Source organism: Salvelinus alpinus, chromosome 21, assembly GCF_045679555.1.
Source record: "Salvelinus alpinus chromosome 21, SLU_Salpinus.1, whole genome shotgun sequence".
Classification (NCBI taxonomy): domain Eukaryota; kingdom Metazoa; phylum Chordata; class Actinopteri; order Salmoniformes; family Salmonidae; genus Salvelinus; species Salvelinus alpinus.
This window is the reverse complement of record NC_092106.1, coordinates 14,751,399-14,774,041: the sequence shown is the minus strand read 5'-3', so window position 1 is coordinate 14,774,041 and position 22,643 is coordinate 14,751,399. Positions and strand designations below refer to the sequence as shown.

Sequence of the window (22,643 nt, the reverse complement as noted above, 5' to 3'; positions counted from 1 at the left end):
ATGGTCAGGAGGCTCTCTATGGTGCAGCTGTAGAACTTTTTGAGGATCTGGGGACCCATGCCAAATCTTTTCAGTCTCCTGAGGGGGAAAAGGTGTTGTCGTGCCCTCTTCACAACTGTCTTGGTATGTTAGGACCATGATAGTTCGTTGGTGATGTGTACACTAAGGAACTTGAAACTCTCGACCCGCTCCACTTCAGCCCCGTCGATGTTAATGGGGGCCTGTTCGGCCCTCCTTTTCCTATAGTCCACGATCAGCTCCTTTGTCTTGCTGACATTGATAGGCTGTCTCATCGTTGTTGGTGATCAGGCCTAACACTGTTGTGTCGTCAGCAAACTTAATGATGGTGTTGGAGTCGTGCTTGGCCATGCAGTTGTGAGTGAACAGGGAGTACAGGAGGGGACTAAGCACGCACCCCTGATGGGCCCCAGTGATGAGGATCAGCGTGCCAGATGTGTTGTTGCCTTCCGTTACCACCTGGGGGCGGCCCATCGGGAAGTCCAGGATCCAGTTGCAGAGGGACTTGTTTAGGTCCCAGGGTTCTTAGCTTAGTGATGAGCTTTGTGGACACTATGGTGTTGAATGCTGAGCTGAAGTCAATGAACAGCATTCTCACATAGGTGTTCCTTTTGTCCAGGTGGGAAAGGGCAGTGTGGAGTGCGATTGAGATTGCGTCATCTGTGGATCTGTTGGGGCAGTATGCAAATTGGAGTGGGTCTAGGGTTTCTGGCATGATGGTGTTGATGTGAGCCATGACCAGCCTTTCAAAGCACTTCATGGCTACTGACGTGAGTGCTACGGGGCTGTAATCATTTAGGCAGGTTACCTTCGCTTTCTTGGGCAAGGGACGATGGTGGTCTGTTTGAAACATGTAAGTATTACAGGCTCGGTCAGGGAGAGGTTGTAAATGTCAGTGAAGGCACTTTCCAGTTGGTCCACGCATGCTTCAAGTACACGTCCTGGTAATCCGTCCTGTCCCGTGGCTTTGTAAATGTTGACCTGTTTAAAGGTATTGCTTACATCGGCTACAGAGAGAGTGATCACACGGTCGTTCGGAACACATGCATGCTTCAGTGTTGCTTGCCTCGAAGCAAGCATAAAATGCATTTAGCTCAACTGGTAGGCTCGCGTCACTGGGAAGCTCGGGGATGGGTTTCCCTTTGTAGTCCGTAATATTTTTCAAGCCCTACCACATCCGACAAGCATCAGAGCCGGTGTAGTAGGATTCAGTCTTAGTCCTGTATTGACGCTTAGCCTGTTTGATGGTTCATCTGAGGGCATAGAGGAATGTCTTATAAGCGTCCAGATGAGTGTCCTGCTCCTTGAAAGTGTCAGCTCTAGCCTATAGCTCGTTGTGGATGTTGCCTTTAATCCATGGTTTCTGGTTGGGAAATGTGCGTATGGTCACTGTGGGGACGACATTGCCGATGCACTTATTGATGAAGCCAGTGACTGAGGTGGTATACTCCTCAATGCCATTGGGTAAATCCCTGAACATATTCCAGTCTGTGCTAGCAAAACAGTCCTGTAACGTAGCATCCACATCATCTGACCACTTCTGTATTGAGCAAGTCACTGGTACTTCCTGCTTTAGTTTTTGCTTGTAAGCAGGAATCAGGAGGATATAATTATGGTTAAATTTGCCAAATGGAGGATGAGGGAGAGCTTTGTATGCATCTCTGTGTGTGGGGTAAAGGTGGTCTAATGTTCTTTTCCCTCTGGTTGCACATGTGACATGCTGATAGAAATGAGGTCAAATGGATTTAAATTTGCCTGCGTTAAAGTCCCCGGCCACTAGGAGCGCCGCTTCTGGATAAGCATTTTCTTGTTTGCTTATGGCCTTATTCAGCACGTTGAGTGCGGTCTTAGTGCCAGCATCAGTTTGTGGAGGTAAATAGACGGCTATGAATAATATAGATGAGAACTCTTTTGGTAGATAGTGTGGTCTACTGATTGTCATGAGGTATTCTACCTCGGGCAAGCAATACCTTGAGTCTTCTTTAATATTAGACATCGCGCACCAGCAGTTATTGACAAATAGACTCACACCCCCGCCCCTCGTCTTACCAGACGTAGCTGCTCTGTCCTGCCGATGCATGGAGAAGCCAGCTAGCTCTTTCGTCGTTCAGCCACGTCTCGGTGAAACATAAAATATTACAGTTTTTAATGTCCCGTTGGTAGCATAGTCTTAATCGTAGATCGTCCAGTTTGTTTTCCAATGATTGCACGTTGGCCAATAATACGGATGGAAGTGGTGGTTTAACTACTCGTCGACAAATTCTTACAAGTTACAAAAAAGGTAAAAAAAAAAAAAAATAGCACAGCTGGTTAGGAGCCCGTAAAATGGCAGTCATCCCCTCCGGAGTCATTCATTGTGCGTCTAGCGAGTGAGGAATGATAGCAAATAATAGATACAAATGATATACTTACTCATTATATACTTCTGCCAGGTAAACCTACTTTGTATTTAACATTTAATTGAGAAGGTTTTAGGGAAAGTATTTCTGTCAACCCACAAGATGGTTATCACATCAACTGGATACACACGGAGTGACAGACAAACGAGCGAACCACATAGACAGATGGGGCAATATTGCTGGAAATTAATTGGCGGACATTGTGTTAGGTTTTCCTTTTTAAGCCAATAGTGGCTAACCAGGGGTGGGATAATGTCAATGTTGCGTTGATTAGATAGTAGCTGGGAGCTTGTGGTGTCTGATACTTGTGAGATTTGTTTATCACAGTTTTCGGTGAAAAATTGCATGTACTTTCAGAATTGTTTGGCGGGCTACACATATGTGGGCTGTGGGCTACTGGTAGCTGTTGGAGACCTGTTGGAGACCTGTTGGAGATCCCTGGTCTAAACACTAGGTTCTGTTCAACAATGTGGTCTGCCACATAGCAGGGTGGAGTCAGACAGAGAAGGGACTGTGGGACTGTGAGAAGGTTACAGTGAGCTAGCTGACAGGGACAGGGTGAGGGGGACTCGGCCAGTGGGGAGTGGGGGGTGAGGGGGGAGGTGGGCAGCGGAGGACGTGAGCCCTGTCCCTGGGAACCGGACCTGCAGGATAGGATTCATTCAACTCTGCTTCCTTCACAGGCTCAAAATAGAGCCATTGTGCCGTGTGTCTGCAAGTGAGTCTCTCTGTGTGTGTGTGTGTGTCATGTGTTATGTGATATTTTAATATCTTTGAATGTGTCTGCATATCTATGTGTGTGTGTGTATATGTGTGTGTATGTGTGCTCATGTGTGTGTTTTTGTCTATTGTGAGTTATATGAATATCTATTGTGTATGCATGTCTGTGTGCACACGTGTGTGTATGTACGTGTACGTGTGTACCTGTGTGTGTGTTTGTTTACGGTCTCCTTGGAGTACAATTCCTGGAGGTGCACTGTGTTTGATGTGCAGGTGATGGGTTCCACTGACTCGGTCTCAGCCCAGAGGAACAAAGCCCCATGACAATGCCAGGATCTGATGTCTCATCTCATTCCCCCTTCACCTCACTGAAATAACATTCTCAGACTAGGACATCTTACACCCAGCTGGTCTCTCATGTACTGTAGTCCCCCTTTCTGAAATGCATGTGTAGTGTCACGACTAAAGCCTGGAGGTCTTCCTGACAACTGGATCATAGGGAAAACTCTTGGCTCTTATGGTCAGAGATGTACTCTCAGAGATGTGTGTTTGTGATGTTGGACATGCCTCTGAGTGCCCCGTGTCTGTCTCCCTCTCCCTGCAGGCGAGGTGTGCCACAAGTCTTACACGCAGTTCTCCAACCTGTGCCGCCACAAGCGCATGCACGCCGACTGCCGTACCCAGATCAAGTGTAAAGACTGTGGCCAGATGTTCAGCACCACCTCCTCCCTCAACAAGCACCGGCGCTTCTGTGAGGGCAAAAACCATTTCACGGCAGGGGGGTTGTTCGCTCATGCCCAAGGCATGTCCCTCCCCGGTGTCCCTGGTGCCATGGACAAGGCCGCTATGGGCGGGATGGGGCACAGCAGCGCCAACCTGGCAGACTACTTTGGGAACCGGCACCACAGCGGCCTGACATTTCCGACCGCCCCTGGCTTCCCCTTCAGCTTCCCGGGTCTGTTCTCCTCTGGACTGTACCACCGACCCCCTCTCATCCCGGCCACCTCCCCAGTCAGACGGCCCCTAGGTCCCGGTATGGAGCACATCAAGAGCCCCCTCCTGTCGCCTAGCCCCGGAGCCCTGGAGGCCAGAGAACTGCTCAAGACCCTCCGCAAGGAGGCATTGCCCGGTAGCGAGCAGCCACAGGGGACAGAGCAGCGACAGTCCCATGGCTCCTCCTCCAAGCAGAGGCACAGCGGCGGCAAGATGAGCAGCCAATCGGAGAGCAGCGATCTGGATGACGTAAGCACTCCCAGTGGGAGCGACCTGGATACCACGTCAGGCTCGGAGCTGGAGAGCGACATGGAAAGCGAAGGCCAGCGGGAGAGGGCACCCCGGGAGAACGGGAAAGGGCCCAAAAGGAAGGCGGGCAGAGGCCCCCAGAGCCCCACCACCCTGATCAGTAACCACACTAAGGAGTTCCAAGGTAGCCCCGCCTTGTTCCCGCCCTCGCTGGACGAGCACACGGCTGTCTCAGGGGCGGTCAATGACTCCATCAAGGCCATCGCCTCCATCGCTGAGAGGTACTTTGGCTCCACGGGGCTGGCGGGCCTGCAGGACAAGAAGGTAGGCGCCCTGCCCTACCCCTCCATGTTCCCCCTGCCCTTCTTTCCAACCTTCTCCCCACCCGTCTACCCCTTCCCAGAGAGAGAGCTCAGACCTCCAGGCCTAAAGGGGGAGCCCCAGTCCCCACCTGACGAACCCTCCAAGAAGCGCCAGAGCAGGACCTCTGAGTCGCCCTTTGACCTTACCACAAAGCGCAAGCAGGAGGAGAAGGTCCTCGCCCCCTTCGCCCCCGTCTCCAAATCCAAACCGGAGGCCTCCTCACGTTCCACCAATCAGGACCAGCCGCTGGATCTGAGCATGGGCGGCACCAGGAACCGCAGCAGTAGCCACGCCCCCCGGGGGGAGGAATCAAAGAAGATCCACGTGTTTGGAGAAGACAAGGCAGGGATGGAGCTACCTAAAACCGACACCTCTCTGCAGCACGCCAGGCCCACCCCCTTGTTCATGGACCCCATCTACAGGTACTGTGAATCTCTGGAACTGAACCTCACCAGTATAAGTATAAAACACTATCAGTCTCATTTAGACCTGTTGTGTGTTTTTACATTCTGTGTTAGCAATATGTGTCTTTACCTTCCTATAAGTACCTTTTCCTATATTGTTGGATGTGAATGTCTTTGAGAGTGTCGGTGTCTAAGAACTGATAGAGTTGTAATATTAGCAGGGTTGAGAAGAGGAAGATGACCGATCCGTTTGAGGCTCTGAAAGACAAGTACATGCGGCCCGCCCCCGGCTTCCTCTTCCATCCACAGGTAGGTCCTGTCCTGTTCTATCTCAGTGTTGCTGTTGCTTCACAGGGACTGCCAGACCAGGGGCCCTCTTTGCTTCTGAGGCCCAGGCAGGGTGAGGCGATCTGGGGTTGGTCTGGGGGTGGTCTGAGGTGGTCTGGTTCTGATGGGAACCAGAGGCAGTGTTCAGTCTGATCCATGCTAAAGCATATTTGGGTCTGGTCTGTCCTGTTCTCAGCTATCTGAACCAGATGTGGGAGAATGTGGAAGACTGAAAAGGGCATAAACTGAAAAGTTCTCACATATGTGTCTTTGACTACAATATAAAAAATGATACCCTTTTAAAGTATCCGAATTTTGCCCCCGGACTCTGCGCTGCCTGTGATTTCTCTATCGTGTGTAGCATGACTCAGTGTGTGTGTGTGTATGCATTGACGTGCGTTGACATTCATGCTTTCGCTCTTCCCAGCAGTGAAAATTGGCCCATAGGAAAGTGAAAACATTTTCTCAGGGCCTGGCGTTTTTAACTGGCCGTTTCAGGCCTGGTTTTTACTGGCCGTTTCAGGCCTGGTTTTTACTGGCCGTTTCAGGCCTGGTTTTTACTGGCTGTTTGAGTCGTCTGATTTATGTCCCCTTTCCACACTGTGAACCAGTCTCTAGCTCTGTAACACCACATGGCCGTGGCACGTGGCTTAATGAGGTGTCCTATCAGTAGAAACAGTAACAGTGTTTAGGCCATCTTTATTACTTTATGATGTCTGGACACACAAATCAGTCCCAGAAACACTCTGGCCACGGGGTCTCTTTTAAAAAAAATGTTTTTTACAGTTGGACATTTTCGGGTTTTGTTACCAAGTCACCTGACCCCTTGTGACATCATCACCCCCCCCCCCCCCACCCAATGCCCATATGCGTCCAATAAAAAGCTGTTGATCCGTGGTCCACTTCCTGGTTCTGACTGCTCTTTTCCTTCTGTCCCGCCCCTCAGTTTCGTATGCCAGTTCAGAGATCCTGGGTAAGTTTCATCTACACCTACATGTCTCTGTGCTTCTTCCTCCCCTAAACCCCCAGACCCCCCCATGTGTGTATGGGTCCTCATCATAACACCCTCCATGTCACTCAGACTACGCATGGCTCTGGCCAATCACCAGCAACTACTGACCAGGCATCAGCCATTTATAAGCCATCACTGCTTATCACTGGATTTCAGACCCGTTTTTAAAAACAACATGCTTTTCTCAGCTTGCAAGCTATATGCTTTTTCACTAATTTTAGTAAAATAATCTTGTAAATGTCTGAAAATTCCCATTTAGATTAATTTACAATCTCTTATTTGTCCACATGATAGGCCTGGGATTTCTAGCTGGGTTCCACCCTGTACTGCTAACAGCACTGAGGGTTGTATATATATTTGCTTATTTGGAGAGTGATGCAGGGCTGTTGGAATGGGCACAGAGTGGGTAAGACAGGGGGGACTGCTCTGTATCAGCGCGAGGGTAACAGTCTCTTAGGGACCCAGGGAGGGAGGGGGGAGTTCCTCCCTCCGACATCTGTTTCCAGATAAGATCAACAATTGAGAATGCATCTCGCTAATTAAGGCGCTCTCAGCATCACTGACATCTGAAGATAACTAATCAACAGCTGGCCCCACAGAGACACTACAGCAACAAGCAAGTTCAGACACACAGACAGAGCAGGAGGAGGAGGAGAAGGAGGAAGGAAAGGGGGGAGGTTACATCTAAAGGGGATTTTGGGGGAATCACAATTAAGTAAATGTGTGGGCATTTATCCTCCTTGTTCCCGCGATTAGACCTCTCACACTCAGTATTATATCAAATGAGTTCTAGTGAACCTGACTGAAAATATTTACAAATCTATGACATCTCAAAGCTGTTTGTTCTGATTCTGACTCATCTCACCGGTAGTAGACAATACAGAGAGTTCTCACAGAGGGAGGAACACAAGTGAACTGAACAGCCAGAGAGGACTGAGAACCCGTGTGTACCAGAGGGAGGGTTGCCTCAGTAGACAGAAGAACAGCCAGGGTGGGCCTAGCTGTTTCAGCCTCAGCCTCTCGCTCTCAAACTAAAGTGTCTTATCTTGCACGCCGGCTCAATACGGCGGACAGCTTTAGGGCTCCTAATGCGCGGGCGAGTTATGGCCTCTCATTGAGCAAGGAGGGAAACAAACTGAGCTTTAGCCCCCATGCCCATAAAGAGCCCCAATGAAATACATATTGCATATTCACAAGAAATATGGAAGCATTTCACCCGCGCCTCCCCCTCCCGTTCCCGTCCTCACGAGGGAGCCTTTGATTCACGGCACGGAGCATTGGCATATTCATAATCAAATGGACCTGACACCCCACATACTCCCACAGTCGGAACTTTACACCCAGCCTTCACTCTTAATCAGCCCTGGCCTGTAACGTCTGTGGTCGTTCATCATCGATCAGTTTCTCCATTTCGGTTCTCTTTTTGCTCTTTTTCTTTCTGTCTCTGTCTGTCTCTTGCTCTCTCATTCTCCCTCTCACTTTCTCTCAATTTCTCTCTCTCTCAATTTCTCTCTCTCTCTCTCTCTCGCTCTCTCTTTCTCTCTCTCTCTCTCTCTCAATCTCTCACTCTCTCTCTCTCTCAATCTCTCTCTCTTTCTCTCTTTCTCTCTTTCTCTCCCTCACTCTCTGTAAAGTCTCAGAGTGACAGGGGGCTGGAAGAGTGAGATGGAATGTCAGTCGGTGAACAGGACCCGTGGCGCTGCCTGGAGGACCCCAATCACCACTGATTTGTTGCCTTATTGAAATAAGAATAAGCAACACACAAAAAATTCAATACACGCAAAATAATGTACATTTGTGGCACCTTAAAAAAAAGCTGTCCTGCGCGAGATAGGCTGACAGGCCCCGCGGCCTGCTGGGATGCCCCCCCCCTTCCCTCCTTCCTCTTCTCCTCCCCCATCCCTCCATCCCGCCCCTCTCAGCACAGCGATATCATTATTACCCGTGTCTGGCCCTTGATCAGTAATGTCAACATCTTTCATATTGACAAATGTGCTGTCTGCCTGCATTGTGCACCGAATGGTTTACAGCCCAGCAGTGGACATGAATCACTCCTCTGCCCCTGCACACACACACAAACACAAGTATAGCATGCAAGCACACACACACACACACACACATAGAGCAAGCAAGCATACAAACACACATTAACACACTCTTTTTCTTTCTCTCACACACACACCTTACAAACACATATTCTCTCTATCACTCTCACACACACACACACACACACACACATACATACACACACACACACACACACACACACACACACACACACACACACACACACACACACACACACACACACACACACACACACACACACACACACACACACACACACACACACACACACACACACACACACCATCTGACAAGTAGATGTTTCTCCAAGGATTTTAAGCATTTTTGATGAAAGCAAATGTTAGCCTTCATTAGTAAATTGTATACAGTCCTTCTGTTTGTTTGTTTGTGTGCGTGCGTGCGTGCGTGCGTGCGTGCGTGCGTGCGTGCGTGCGTGCGTGCGTGCGTGCGTGCGTGCGTGCGTGTGTGTGTGTGTGTGTGTGTGTGTGTGTGGGTGTGTGTGTGGGTGTGTGTGTGTAAAACAGAGTTGATTACATTCATACACCACCTGACCTGACTTCCACTGACCAGTAGTGGTGGAATAAAGCTGCATAATATTCACATATACAATACCCTAATACCAGCCCTGGAAAAGACAATCAATAATACTCTGATCTGATGTGTAAAGTACAGTATTGGTTTCTATTTTCAATATGACCTAGTTTGAATACAGCCTTGGTTTAAGGTGTCTCTCAACTCAATGCCAGTCAGAGCTTCTCTCTGAAGAACTCTCATGCCTCCTCTGCTCTGTTCTGCTTATATACACTGCTGCCACTACCTTCAGGGGCAACTAGGGGGATCTTTTGGGACATTGGACTGTATTATTGATGGACAATAACCCTAACCTAATGTGTCTGGCTCCACCCAACATTTTTTTCCTGTCAACAAAGGCATATCTATAATCTCTAGGAACACTACTTACCAGTTTTAAGGTTAAATGTGTCCCTCGCTATCAAATAAATGTCTGAACGCAGCTTTTGTCCGAACGGCACCACAATCCTGCCTAGTTAGACTAGTTAGACATCACTCAACACTTCCTACCATGTAATCTACCACTGTCTGTACAGCAGGAATGTGGTGCGGCTCGGACAAAAGTTGCGTTCAGACATTTATTTGATAGCGAGGGACACATTTAACCTTAAAACTGGTAAGTAGTGTTCCTAGAGATTATTTGTTGTCTGCTGTTTGCCTTTGTTGATGGGATTTTTGTTGTTGTTGGGTTAAGGCCCACACATTAGGTTAGGGAATGATGTGCAACCAAGGGAGTCAGTAATACAGCCCCATATCCCAGAAGACTCCAGAAGTTGCCCCTGAAGCTATGCTGAAACCTGCCAGGAGATCAATTGAAATAAGGTGTGTTACTGACTGACTTACTTGGTTAAATGAAGGTTCAATAAAGGTTTTTCCTGACCATTCATGTGACATGTCTCTCCTCAGATGTCGGCCATTGAGAACATGGCGGAGAAGCTTGAGACATTTGGTTCGCTTAACCCGGAGTCAGGTGACCTGATGCGCTCCGTCCCCTCCATGTTTGACTTCCGAGCTCCGCCCACTGCCCTCCCCGAGACGCTACTGCGGAAGGGCAAGGAGCGCTACACCTGCAGGTAACCATGGAAACCGTCTACGCGCAAATAGTACCAGAGGTTGTTTTGGTGATTTTATCCAACTGTATATATTTTTTTTTGTCTTCACTATACGTCATCTCTGGTTTTGGCCTCGTGACATTCTGATTGAAAGTCCCATGGTTTTGCTCAATTCCTATTTCTATACTTCTAAATTCATGAATTGAGTTGGATTGAATTGAATTTGATTAAATTGAATTGAATTGGAATAGACCCTAAACCTGAAAAGTTAATATGTCCTTGAGTGTATGGCCTATTTCCATTCCATGTCCTTGAGACAAACTTCTTGTTCATTTCCATGGCTGGCCAGTGTCAACCCTTTGAGGTGACACTGTGTGCTGTGTTACTCAGTGAGGGCCGTGCTTGGCCCCCTCTTTCTCCCACTGTTTACCCAGGGAGTTGGCCCTGATTAGCAGATTAATACGAGAGGCTTTGGGGCCCCGGCGGTGCTTTGATCTAACGCTTTGCTGTGTGTGTTTGCTGTACACCTCCCCACTGCTACGTTATACACATAAGCTTACTCACACACATTCCATTAGCTTCAAGTGCTGAGTGTGGGAGTGACATTAATATTAAAATAGCTAGTTGTTAGTGGAATTATGCAACCATAACACAATGTATAAATTATGTTGCACTCAAGCAGGTTTTATCAGTTCATTGATAGAGACATAGTAACAGGTATTCTTTTGAATCTATTTTGATTTGTAGTGAAAAGGTGTTTTTCCTATTGTGAGTTTTGTTTTGTTAATGCTGCATGTTCTAAGATATGTCGCATACATTTGAATACATTTTCTGCTGGTAATTTGAATCTAAGATGTATGGTGACATGAGGTGTTCTCTACCCCACAGATACTGCGGTAAACTATTCCCACGGTCTGCCAACCTGACCCGCCACCTAAGGACACACACAGGAGAGCAACCGTACAGGTAAGTCTCTCTCACACACACACACACACACACACACACACACACACACACACACACACACACACACACACACACACACACACACACACACACACACACACACACACACATCATGTGCTAAACATATCCAGCCCTAAAGAAGGGTCAGCCGTGGATGAGGGATGTGGGAAAAGGGAGTGTGATCATGCCGTGCTGAAAGGATGATGTCCCTCTAACACTCCTCTAACGTCAGTTCGTCTCACCCCGCGAGCGCAGACAATACTCAACAAAGACAGGACAGCTTTTTCATCACAGTATAAGTCATCTGTTAATGTCTGTCAGATAGACTACACACATTTTCACACAGACACACAAAGACCCATAAAAAAAACACAAAAGCACACAATCATAAACACATACACACACTTTCTCAGAGAACATGATCAGGCACACACCGAGTCCTCCCAGACAGCCATCGTTCATCTATCAGACCCAGTCCGCTGCTACACGGATGTTTTCCCAGAGAATTCCTGTCCATAGTTATGGGCAGCATTCTTGTGTGTTTTCCTACGCCATTAAAAGCCTGGAACAATTATCCTTCTGCTAAATAATTTGCCTGATGAAAAATGGTGGCCGACGTCTGGTTGACAGGAGGGGGGTTTGAACTTGAAGATGGGGGGAGGGTGTGGCAGGGAGAGGGAAGAAGAGGGGAGAGGGGGGGTAAAGAAGGAAGTTTGGTGAAAAATGAGGGTGATGAGGAGCACGGGCAGATGTCCAGGGGTAGCAGCTGGAATAATGACTGTGATGTCGGAGGGGGCGACTCGGAGCACACACACACACACACACACACACACACACACACACACACACACACACACACACACACACACACACACACACACACACACACACACACACACACACACACACACACACACACACACACACAGTACTCAATCCAGGGGAGGCCAGTTGACCACAGGGGAGGACATCAGGCCTCTGCAGCAGCCTGATAGATTGAGCCTCTACCCTCTGGCACGTCATTAAAGATCTCTGCGGAAGATAACAGGGCGCTCCTGAGGGACGGCCAATCGGCCGAGCTAATTCCAGCTAGAAGTAAAGATGTAATCATCTTGTATAATTTTGCATGGAGGGGGGGGGGGCTACGCTCAAACAGATGTGGATGGGGCTAGGCTCAAACAGATTTGTTGCATGCCTGTTTTGTGAGAGAAGAATGTGATTTGTATTGTGCTGGCAGGAGATAAGAGACAGAGCTGGTTTCACCTTGAACGAGCTCCTCCATCATGTCAGAGAGAGAGAGAATGGGGGATGGCGTGGGCTGTCCATGAACGCACGTATGTGTTTGTGTGTGTGTGTGTGTGTATCATTCGAATAGTGGAGATTGTTAAAGGCATACTTCAGAGTCAGATGAACTCATGGAAACCATCTGTATGTCTCTGCATCCAGTATGGAGGAGGTTAGAGGTAGTTTCACGAGCCAATGCTAACTAGTGTTAGTGCAATGACTAGAAAGTCTATGGCTAGCAGTTACCATAGACTTCCAGTCATTGCGCTAACACTAGTTAGCAATTGTGCTAACGCTAGTTAGCAACTTCCGTCAAACTGCACACAGAGACATAGAAATGATATCTGGCAGGTAGGAGCGTTGGGCCAGTAACCGAAAGGTTGCTGGATCGAATCCCCGAGCTGACAAGGTAAAAATCTGTCATTCTGCCCCTGAGCAAGGCAGTTAACCCACTGTTCCCTGGGCGCCGATGACGTGGATGTCGATTAAGGCAGCCCCCCCGCACCTCTCTGATTCAGAGGGGTTGGGTTAAAGACACATTTCAGTTGAATGCATTCAGTTGTACAACTTACTAGGTATCCCCTTTTCCCTTACCCTTACTAGTTCATCTGACACTGGGAAGTAGATGAAGGGCTTCATTGTCAAAACCCTGAAGTATCCCTTTAAGGCCTATGTCTTTCTTTGCTTGTATTATTTTACTGTATCTACTCCAGCATGTGTGTAGTGTATTTGTATTTTTCCACTTGAGTCCCATCTGTTTTGACCTTTGACCTCTATGAGTGACCCCTACCTATCTGTCTCCTCAGGTGTAAGTACTGCGACCGCTCGTTCAGCATCTCCTCCAACCTGCAGCGCCACATCCGCAACATCCACAACAAGGAGAAGCCCTTCAAGTGTCACCTATGTGACCGCTGCTTCGGCCAGCAGACCAACCTGGACCGTCACCTCAAGAAACACGAGAACGGTAACCTCTCAGGTGAGAGAGCCTCTCAATCAATCAATCAATCAAATGGATTTATAAAGCCCTTGTTACATAAGTAGTTGGTTACAAAGTGCTTTACAGAAACCTAGGAAATGAACCTGTGTAGTCGTAGTGTACCTACATCCAGTAACTTGCAGGTGCAGGGTGTCATGTAAAAATCTTCCCAGCGTGAAATAGTTCCCAGTCGCTATGATTGTGACATCATGTTGTAAAATTTCTCCCAGTGTGAAAATGTTCCTAGCTCTTTATGTGGATGGCTGAGCGCGTGCCATGTCTCTCTCACCCTCGCTCACCTTTGATTTAGCTAGCTGGCCGAGATGGCTTGTTCTCAGAGGTGTGCAGTTTGTAAAGCTAAATACAAAAAATAATGTCATGAAAGAAAGACAGACACACGTTTTAATGCTACCGCAGTTTTATTGTGGAATGTTTCAAACCTTACAAACTCTTTTGGGTCCAAGCGTTATGCAATAAAACTGCGGGAGCATTCAACAGTGTGTGTGTGTCTATCTTTCTTGAAATGAACTGGTGACCAACAAAACTGCTGATGATTCAAATATATTTATATGCTGTGTGAGCACTCACTCACTCAGCCTCAATTGCCTCCGTAAATTCTCCAGCTGTTTAATGTAATTTACTTACGGTTAAAGAAAGCATTTGGGGAAGCTAAGAAATGAGATTAAATGAATCTGCCGTCCGTCTCTGCGACAACACCATACCATTGCGCTCTGAATGTTCGACGACTCGGCAGCTTTTTTGGCGGTACAAATCATCGCTGGTTGAGTGTGATAGGTCGCTATGCGTCGCAGCAACCCCCTGGATCGTATCAGAAATGTGGAGGCAAGCAGGAGACACCTGGCCAGACGCCCATCGTAAAGTTCTGGTTGGGGAGCTGGTCTAGTTGATCAGATACATTCACTTATTAAAGCAAATATTGGCATGGCATTCTCTGGAAACCTAGAGACTCATTCGTTTGGTCCCATCACTGTCTGAGCTCCTAGTGTCAATATAATATTGGTTCGCTTAAATATATGCTTACTATACTCTCTACCGGGTACTATATTGGGGATGAGTACTGCCAGGTAAAAACAGACTGGAGTACAGGGTTAGGGACTGCCATATCAATTCCGGAAGTACACAAAAATTCAAATTCTAAATTGAACTGAAATGAAATGGAACAATTGACCTCAACCCCGCAGTAGCTTTACTTCCAGGTAATAAGGCCAGTGTAAGGGTGCTATTCCTGCAGGCCTTGGTCCAACACCACAGTAGCTTTACTTCCAGGTAATAAGGCCAGTGTAAGGGTGCTATTCCTGCAGGCCTTGGTCCAACCCCACAGTAGCTTTACTTCCGGGTAATAAGGCCAGTGTAAGGGTGCTATTCCTGCAGGCCTTGGTCCAACACCACAGTAGCTTTACTTCCGGGTAATAAGGCCAGTGTAAGGGTGCTATTCCTGCAGGCCTTGGTCCAACACCAACAGGAGATTCAGTACATACTGGTACACTGGTGCCCCATGCAGGCCAGTGGGGGATTGGTTTCTCGTCAAAGTATCTGATTCCAAATAGTTTCTTGTCATCCAAAGGGAGAATCCAATGGGGCTGTCACTGTGGTCTTAATTGTATTCTTTTAATATTAATATTAAAAGTGACTGATTATAATGTTGTCTTTCTGTAGGCACGGCTGCGTCCTCCCCTCGGTCAGAGCTGGACAGCAGCAGCGCCATCCTGGACGACAAAGAGGACTCCTACTTCAACGAAATACGAAACTTTATCGGCAACACAGGCCAGAACCAGCCGTCCCCTGACCATTCTGAGGAAGGGTAAGTAATGTGTTTTGTCTGGATGTGTGTGTGAATGTACATGTACTATATGTACAGTGGGGAGAACAAGTATTTGATACACTGCCGATTTTGCAGGTTTTCCTACTTACAAAGCATGTAGAGGTCTGTCATTTTTATCATAGGTACACTTCAACTGTGAGAGATGGAATCTAAAACAAAAATCCAGAAAATCACATTGTATGATTTTTAAGTAATTAATTTGCATTTTATTGCATGACATAAGTATTTGATACATCAGAAAAGCAGAACTTAATATTTGGTACAGAAACCTTTGTTTGCAATTACAGAGATCATACGTTTCCTGTAGTTCTTGACCAGGTTTGCACACACTGCAGCAGGGATTTTGGCCCACTCCTCCATACAGACCTTCTCCAGATCCTTTCGGGGCTGTCGCTGGGCAGTACGGACTTTCAGCTCCCTTCAAAGATTTTCTATTGGGTTCAGGTCTGGAGACTGGCTAGGCCACTCCAGGACCTTGAGATGCTTCTTACAGAGCCACTCCTTAGTTGCCCTGGCTGTGTGTTTTGGGTTGTTGTCATGCTGGAAGACCCAGCCACGACCCATCTTCAATGCTCTTACTGAAGGAAGGAGGTTGTTGGCCAAGATCTCGCGATACATGGCCCCATCCATCCTCCCCTCAATACGGTGCAGTCGTCCTGTCCCATTTGCAGAAAAGCATCCCCAAAGAATGATGTTTCCACCTCCATGCTTCACGGTTGGGATGGTGTTCTTGGGGTTGTACTCATCCTTCTTCTTCCTCCAAACACGGCGAGTGGAGTTTAGACCAAAAAGCTCTATTTTTGTCTCATCAGACCACATGACCTTCTCCCATTCCTCCTCTGGATCATCCAGATGGTCATTGGCAAACTTCAGACAGGCCTGGACATGCGCTGGCTTGAGCAGGGGGACCTTGTGTGCGCTGCAGGATTTTAATCCATGACGGCGTAGTGTGTTACTAATGGTTTTCTTTGAGACTGTGGTCCCAGCTCTCTTCAGGTCATTGACCAGGTCCTGCCGTGTAGTTCTGGGCTGATCCCTCACCTTCCTCATGATCATTGATGCCCCACGAGGTGACATCTTGCATGGAGCCCCAGACCGAGGGTGATTGACCGTCATCTTGAACTTCTTCCATTTTCGAATAATTGCGCCAACAGTTGTTGCCTTCTCACCAAGCTGCTTGCCTATTGTCCTGTAGCCCATCCCAGCCTTGTGCAGGTCTACAATTTTATCCCTGATGTCCTTACACAGCTCTCTGGTCTTGGCCATTGTGGAGAGGTTGGAGTCTGTTTGATTGAGTGTGTGGACAGGTGTCTTTTATACAGGTAACGAGTTCACACAGGTGCAGTTAATACAGATAATGAGTGGGGAACAGGAGGGCTTCTTAAAGAAAAACTAACAGGTCTGTGAGAGCCGGAATTCTTACTGGTTGGTAGGTGATCAAATACTTATGTCATGCAATAAAACGAAAATGAATTACTTAAAAATCATACAATGTGATTTTCTGGATTTTTGTTTTAGATTCCACCTCTCACAGTTGAAGTGTACCTATGATAAAAATTACAGACCTCTACATGCTTTGTAAGTAGGAAAACCTGCAAAATCGGCAGTGTATCAAATACTTGTTCTCCCCACTGTATGTGTGTGTAAAAAAAAAAATGCTTTGACAAACAGTACATGCATTCATCATTCATCTTATCCTCTGTAGCACACACACACATGCGCACACACACACATGCACACGCACACACACACATGCACACACACACACAAACGAGAGGCCTGCTTTTCTGCAGTACATATTCAGTGCTTGAGGCTTAACAGGGAGACGATTATAGACAAACATGGGTGGACACGGCCTCTCTGTGCTGGCCTGCTACGGCATTCTGATGCACTTCAGCCTTTATTCATTTCTGTGTGCGTACGTGTGTGTGTGTGCATGTGTGTGCAAGCGTGAGTGTATTAATGAACATGTCGCCCAGGGAGGTTCGAGGCAACAAGCAATCATCACTGACGACATCTGGGATAATTACAACATTTGGAAACGTGCAGGAGCTTTTTACAACTGTTGACTTTCGGCCGTGCATGTGCACCGGTATCGGCCTTGCATACAATTATGTCTGATGATTATGCAAATTAATTCTTGTAAAACTATGATCAACTTCAGGATAGCGGTCGGCTACAGGTCGGCGGACTTATTTTTACGTGCCTTGGGTTTGATCAGGGAGGTAGAGATAGAGATCTCTGACTTTCTTTTGATTGTGTAAAAAAGGGGTTGTGGGTGCAGGCTTTGGAGCGTCAGAGTGATGTGTGTGTGTGTGGGGGGGGGGGGGGGGGGACCTGCAGCCCGTGAGCGACTTGCTCCCACATCTGGAACCAACATGTCCGCCTACAGGAAGAAAGTCGGAGAAGGTGGGGTCAGGGGGTCGGCCCGTGTTTCCTTTCAAAGTGCGGCGCTCCTGACTACTTATGATAGATACTTTATCCCCAGCAAATTACCACGTTTGAAAGCGTAATTAGCGGATCTGTTTTCTTAATCACGGAGGCTCTGGTCTCGGCCGGCGCTGCTGGTCTCGCTATGCAGTGCGTTGCGATGTCGACACGACATGGCAACTACCACCTTGGCAGCCCTGGCCCTCTCCCAGTCCCACCCAGTAGGCGCGTTGCTTTTCAACTCTGTCCAATTCCCGCTAAAATCGCCCCAGTCTGATAAACGCTAGACATGGATAGCAGATTCTCCCCATTGTGCTAAAATATGCAATTATTCTCCCACTCCTTTTCTTCTCGACTCATTGCAAACTCAGCTTTTCTTCTCCTTCAAATAGATCATTTCCTGGACTCTTCACGGTCCTCTAATCTACGAGCGATTTTGGCGGGTGTATAACTAGGGTCCGCAGCCAGACTTTGTGTGCTAGCCTCTTCTAGAAAAAGACATAGTTGGGAGCTGACGAGAGACATCCCGGAGTGTAATTAGTGAATCAGTCTTAATGTGGTTCCAGATGATTTACCAAATGGTGGTTTCCTGAGGCTGTAGAGACAGTGGACAGATTAAACCCCTGTCAGGTTTTGATAGCTGGGCCTTTTCTCTCCGTGGGGACCAGGGAAATGGGCCGCTTGGCAAGGCCCTCATAACTCTCCCACCAAATGGGCCTGTCAGCTAAATATTTTGCCTATTAGATGAATCTGAGATAGTAGGAAAATAAACAACGGGAGAGACCGAGCGGTGCTGTTAAGTGCTCCAGCGATCAGCGAGACGTTCATAGAGCCCGTGCCCAGAGGGGCCCCCGAGACGCGATGACAAACGGGATTCCGGCTCTGCCTCTCTCTGCCCCAGCTCAGCTGCCATGGCTCGCTCCGCTCCGCCCTACGCTGCTCTACCCAGTCGCTCTCTATCCTCTCTCTACTCCCATTGTTCACTCAGGAAGGAGGGACTCTTACAGGGACTGACTGGCCAAAATATACAAGACCACAAGACCACATTTCATTATAAAGTTTTATGTAAGAATGAGTGTGTTAGCCTTGTATCCATAAGTGTATGGTGCATGGCAATGATAGAAGAGTATAATTGGCTTCAGCAAGTACAACATGGCCAAGCATGAGCGTGTATGTAAAGTTTTTGCAGTACTGTGCTAGTGATGTGCTAGGTTTTACTCATGTATTTCCTGGTCTCCGCTCCTAGATTGAACGGTGGTCCTATCGAGGAGAAGCCCCTGGTGGCCAGCCATGGGTCATGTGACCTGGAGGAGGGGGAGGAGCTTGGCGCCGAGGAGGAGGAAGGGGAGCAGAGCAACAACGCTGACGGGAAACCTAGGGACGAAGCTCTCCCCGGCAACCTAGATGGTGACATCCTACACAACGAAATAGAATTTGACGGCCCTAGCGATTTGGAGCTTAACTGCAAGACCTCCCCAAGGAGGTAAGAGTTATGGGGATTAGCCTCCACCATAAATATCCACTCACGCAACTATGTAGACTAAAATATATGGACACATACGCATATGTACCAAGCTGAGACATTGTGACAGTATTTTGCCATTCTTTAAACCCCCTGAAGGGATCATTGAATGGAATTGAGTTGAGTTTAGTTAGTTCAATTTAATTGATTTAAGTTTAGTTGAGAAATTGAATTGAGTTGAATTGAATGTTGACAGGGATTCGGTTGTCTCCCTCCTCTCCAGGTATGAGGAGGAAGAGGATCAGAGTAGCTACTCTGCGCTGGATCACATCCGTCACTTCTCTGACATGCATAAGATGGAGGACAGTGAGTTCAGTGACGGGGACGGCACCTCCTTCGGCTCCCCCAGCCTGCCTGAGGCCGTCAAACAGCCCCTGTACAGGAAATCCAAGTCCCAGGTAAGTGTGTGTTTGTTGTGTGTGTGTGTGCGTGCCTGTTTGTGTGACATGTAACATGATAATGTATGAAAAAGTATAAAAATGTATGCAATCAAATCACTACTGTGACGCAACCGTGTGTGTGTGCTCGTGCATGTGCGGTGTATTTGTGTGAGTGTGTATGTATACTTTAGGTGTGTATTGGAGTTAAACCTGTCCTTCTCCCTCTCCCCAGGCGTACGCCATGATACTATCTCTGGCTGACAAGGACGCACTCCACCCAGCCAACCACACACCAGCCACCATGTGGCACAGCCTGGCGCGGGCCGCTGCTGAGTCCAGTGCCATCCAGTCCCTCAGCCATGTATGATACCGCGATCCCTGACCCCTGACCCCTAACCCCCCCGACCCCGACCTATCGCACTGAGAAGCCTTGGGGTCCGTCAGCGGGGCCCCTGGCCCTTGGCCCGTCACAGACTGCTGAGCAGAACCACGGCCCATCTGACTGTTGAGCAGAATGCCTTACACACGTGCAGGGTCACCGTCCACAGAGAACCGCCCAGCCCTCCAAGAGATCCAACAAACATCCCTTCTGTGACCTTAAATTGAGTCAGTATGTTTAATATCAACGACAACGATGATGATAGTGATTATTGACTATGGTGATGAAAATAACAATGGTAAGTAATAATAGCTGTATTTATTCTGTTGAGTTCTTACGTTTTGCACAGCAGCGGCAGCTGGTAGGAGGGATGATGGAGATGGTTTTGTTAGATGTTACATTGCTAGAGCATTTCATGTGTCCACTCAGCTGAGAACAGTCTTCCTCAGTGTGAAGTCGGTTGTATTTAGAGAACCCATTCGTGACCGCGGTCCAACCACGGTTTGATATGTGTACAGAGTACAGGCCCTACCTAGCCCCACATAGCCCTACTTAGCCCCACATAGCCCTACCTAATCTTACCAGGCCACACCTAAGCATCCCTAGCTCCACCTAGAACCTCATAATCCTACCTAGACCTACCATGCCAAAATACAGCTACCTAACCCCACATGGCCACTCCTAGCATACCTGGCCACTCCTAGCATACCTGGCCACTCCTAGCCTTCCCAGCACCACAGCTTCAGACCTTCTCAGCTGAATTGGAGTATCAGTGAAATATGTTACGAGAATGATTCCCTTTAACCCCTGGATATAAACAGGTGTTTTCCATCAACATGTACTTATATAAATGCTAGGATACTTGGAAGGGTGGGGCTGAATAACAACTTGGGTCCAAATAAACTTCACCTCTCCAAGAAAGATGGTGCTACAAACGTATTACGACAAGATTGTTGATGAACGAAGAACAAAAGAAAAATTGAAAACGGAGAAAAATCGGACTGGTTTTACAACCCAAGAAAGAGTTTGCATAGCTGCGTGTGTCTGCACAATCACAGAACTGTACACGAGTGTCTGCAAACTGCGGCTCTGAAGCTGCACTCCGTCCCACCCTGCTGCACTCTCTGTGAAAGGATCTAAGTAGTTTGTCATTTTAGTGGAAGTAAAAAAGAAACCACAATCTTTTTTTTTTACTCTGAAAAAGTAGCAAGTGCTGAATTATCGTTGTTAAACAGTAAAAAGGGCATCTCTCCTCCTTCCCGAAACCCCAAACTCATCGTAGTCGGCCAACGATACCACTAATTAGCCTAAATGCTAGTTGTTAGCTACCCCCTTCCTCGTGTGTCTTTCATTTTTTAGACAATCATGTTTTCTTGTGTTGTTTTTTTCTACATTTTTATTGTTGTTGATGTTGATGTTATTGCTGTTGTATGTTGAGAATTGTATTTATTTCTTGGCAAACTGTAGTTTGTTTACTGAATAGCACTGCTCTTACCCATAGCGAAGGGTAGATTCCTCGCTGGGGCCTACTCCAGAACTCAATGGGATTTGTAGACGACGTTTGAGTGCCGGATAGTATTAAACATACCATTCACTCTTTATTCTTCTATTGAAACTGGTTGATGATGAATAGATATTACTTCGGGTTTTTTTGTACGACAATTTATTGATTCAATTGTAAATGGAAAAAACAAACATTATAAAGACATGAACAAATAAAAAGATGCCAGGTATAATTTCTTCATAATCGCATGATTGGTCTTCATAGATCTGTATCTGGCAGTTTTCTACGGTGGTCTGCAAGCTTGTGTGACGTTCAGTCCATGTTAATCCCTTGTGCCAAACCTATAATAAATAACAGATTATATTCATTTATCCTCCCATTTTGAGGGACCAGATTGTTTGTTTTTTGTCGTTGTTGTTTTTGTTTATAATCCATTTTAAAAAGTAATCAGCAAGTGGAGGTACTTTGTTTTAATGCTTTCTACAATGTAACTGTAATGCAATTCAATTCAATACTGTGGGAGGATCAACTAAGAAATAAAGGACTACAATGTGGATTAAATGTGTGCTCTGGCTTTTTCTTCCTCTCTCTGACTCTCTCTCCCTGCCCCCTTCCTCCCCCCTCCCTCCCTCTTGTCCAGACAGTGTGTTAAAATAAGAGCTGGGAGTCAGAGAGACACCTGGCCCTTTCTCCTGGCTCTCCCAGGGCCTCCGAGTGCGAGATAACTCTGGTCCCCCCTTTCTTCCCAGGCCATGGCACAGAGAGCGACATAGACAGAGGGAAAGAGAGACTGAGCCAGACACAGAGGGAGAGAAAGAAAGAGAGATTGGGCCAGACACCGAGGGAGAGAAAGAAAGAGAGAGAGAAAGAGAGGCTGAGGGAGAAGCGTAGTGTAGTGGAAGCGGAGGCAGGAATGTGTCCTTTTTATTTGGGGCCATGTTGTGGGCCATGATGGATGAGGTGGGGAGATGTGATGACCTGGCTCATCGCTCAAACGCTCAATAAGACTTCCCATCCTGCAGGCGTCCCTGTCAGAACCCCCCTTGCCCCTCCTCATCCCTCCCACACCCCCCCTGTCACGGCTCGCATATGTGGGCGGACATTGTGGCTGAGAAGCCCCACTCACTTCCATTGTCCAGTCCATGAGTGGGGTGTGTGGGGGGT

General features: G+C 47.5%; 1 protein-coding gene across 15 annotated transcripts in view; it reads left to right on the top strand.

The window, feature by feature from the left end:
- Positions 1 to 22,040, top strand: part of LOC139548568 (histone-lysine N-methyltransferase MECOM-like) — a 185,187-nt gene extending 163,147 nt beyond the window's left edge. For 7 of the 15 annotated variants that reach the window (XM_071358314.1, XM_071358311.1, XM_071358309.1 and 4 more), the window contains 10 exons: positions 3,742 to 5,164; positions 5,365 to 5,455; positions 6,420 to 6,446; positions 10,050 to 10,216; positions 11,084 to 11,161; positions 13,252 to 13,421; positions 15,099 to 15,243; positions 18,941 to 19,177; positions 19,440 to 19,614; positions 19,829 to 22,040. In XM_071358314.1, coding sequence (XP_071214415.1) covers positions 3,742 to 5,164; positions 5,365 to 5,455; positions 6,420 to 6,446; positions 10,050 to 10,216; positions 11,084 to 11,161; positions 13,252 to 13,421; positions 15,099 to 15,243; positions 18,941 to 19,177; positions 19,440 to 19,614; positions 19,829 to 19,963 — 2,648 coding nt within the window. In that variant the 3' untranslated portion in view covers positions 19,964 to 22,040. The remainder of the gene's footprint in view (positions 1 to 3,741; positions 5,165 to 5,364; positions 5,456 to 6,419; positions 6,447 to 10,049; positions 10,217 to 11,083; positions 11,162 to 13,251; positions 13,422 to 15,098; positions 15,244 to 18,940; positions 19,178 to 19,439; positions 19,615 to 19,828) is intronic. The other 8 variants (XM_071358317.1, XM_071358315.1, XM_071358308.1 and 5 more) reach the window with 3 other exon arrangements.
- Positions 22,041 to 22,643: the final 603 nt, after the last annotated feature.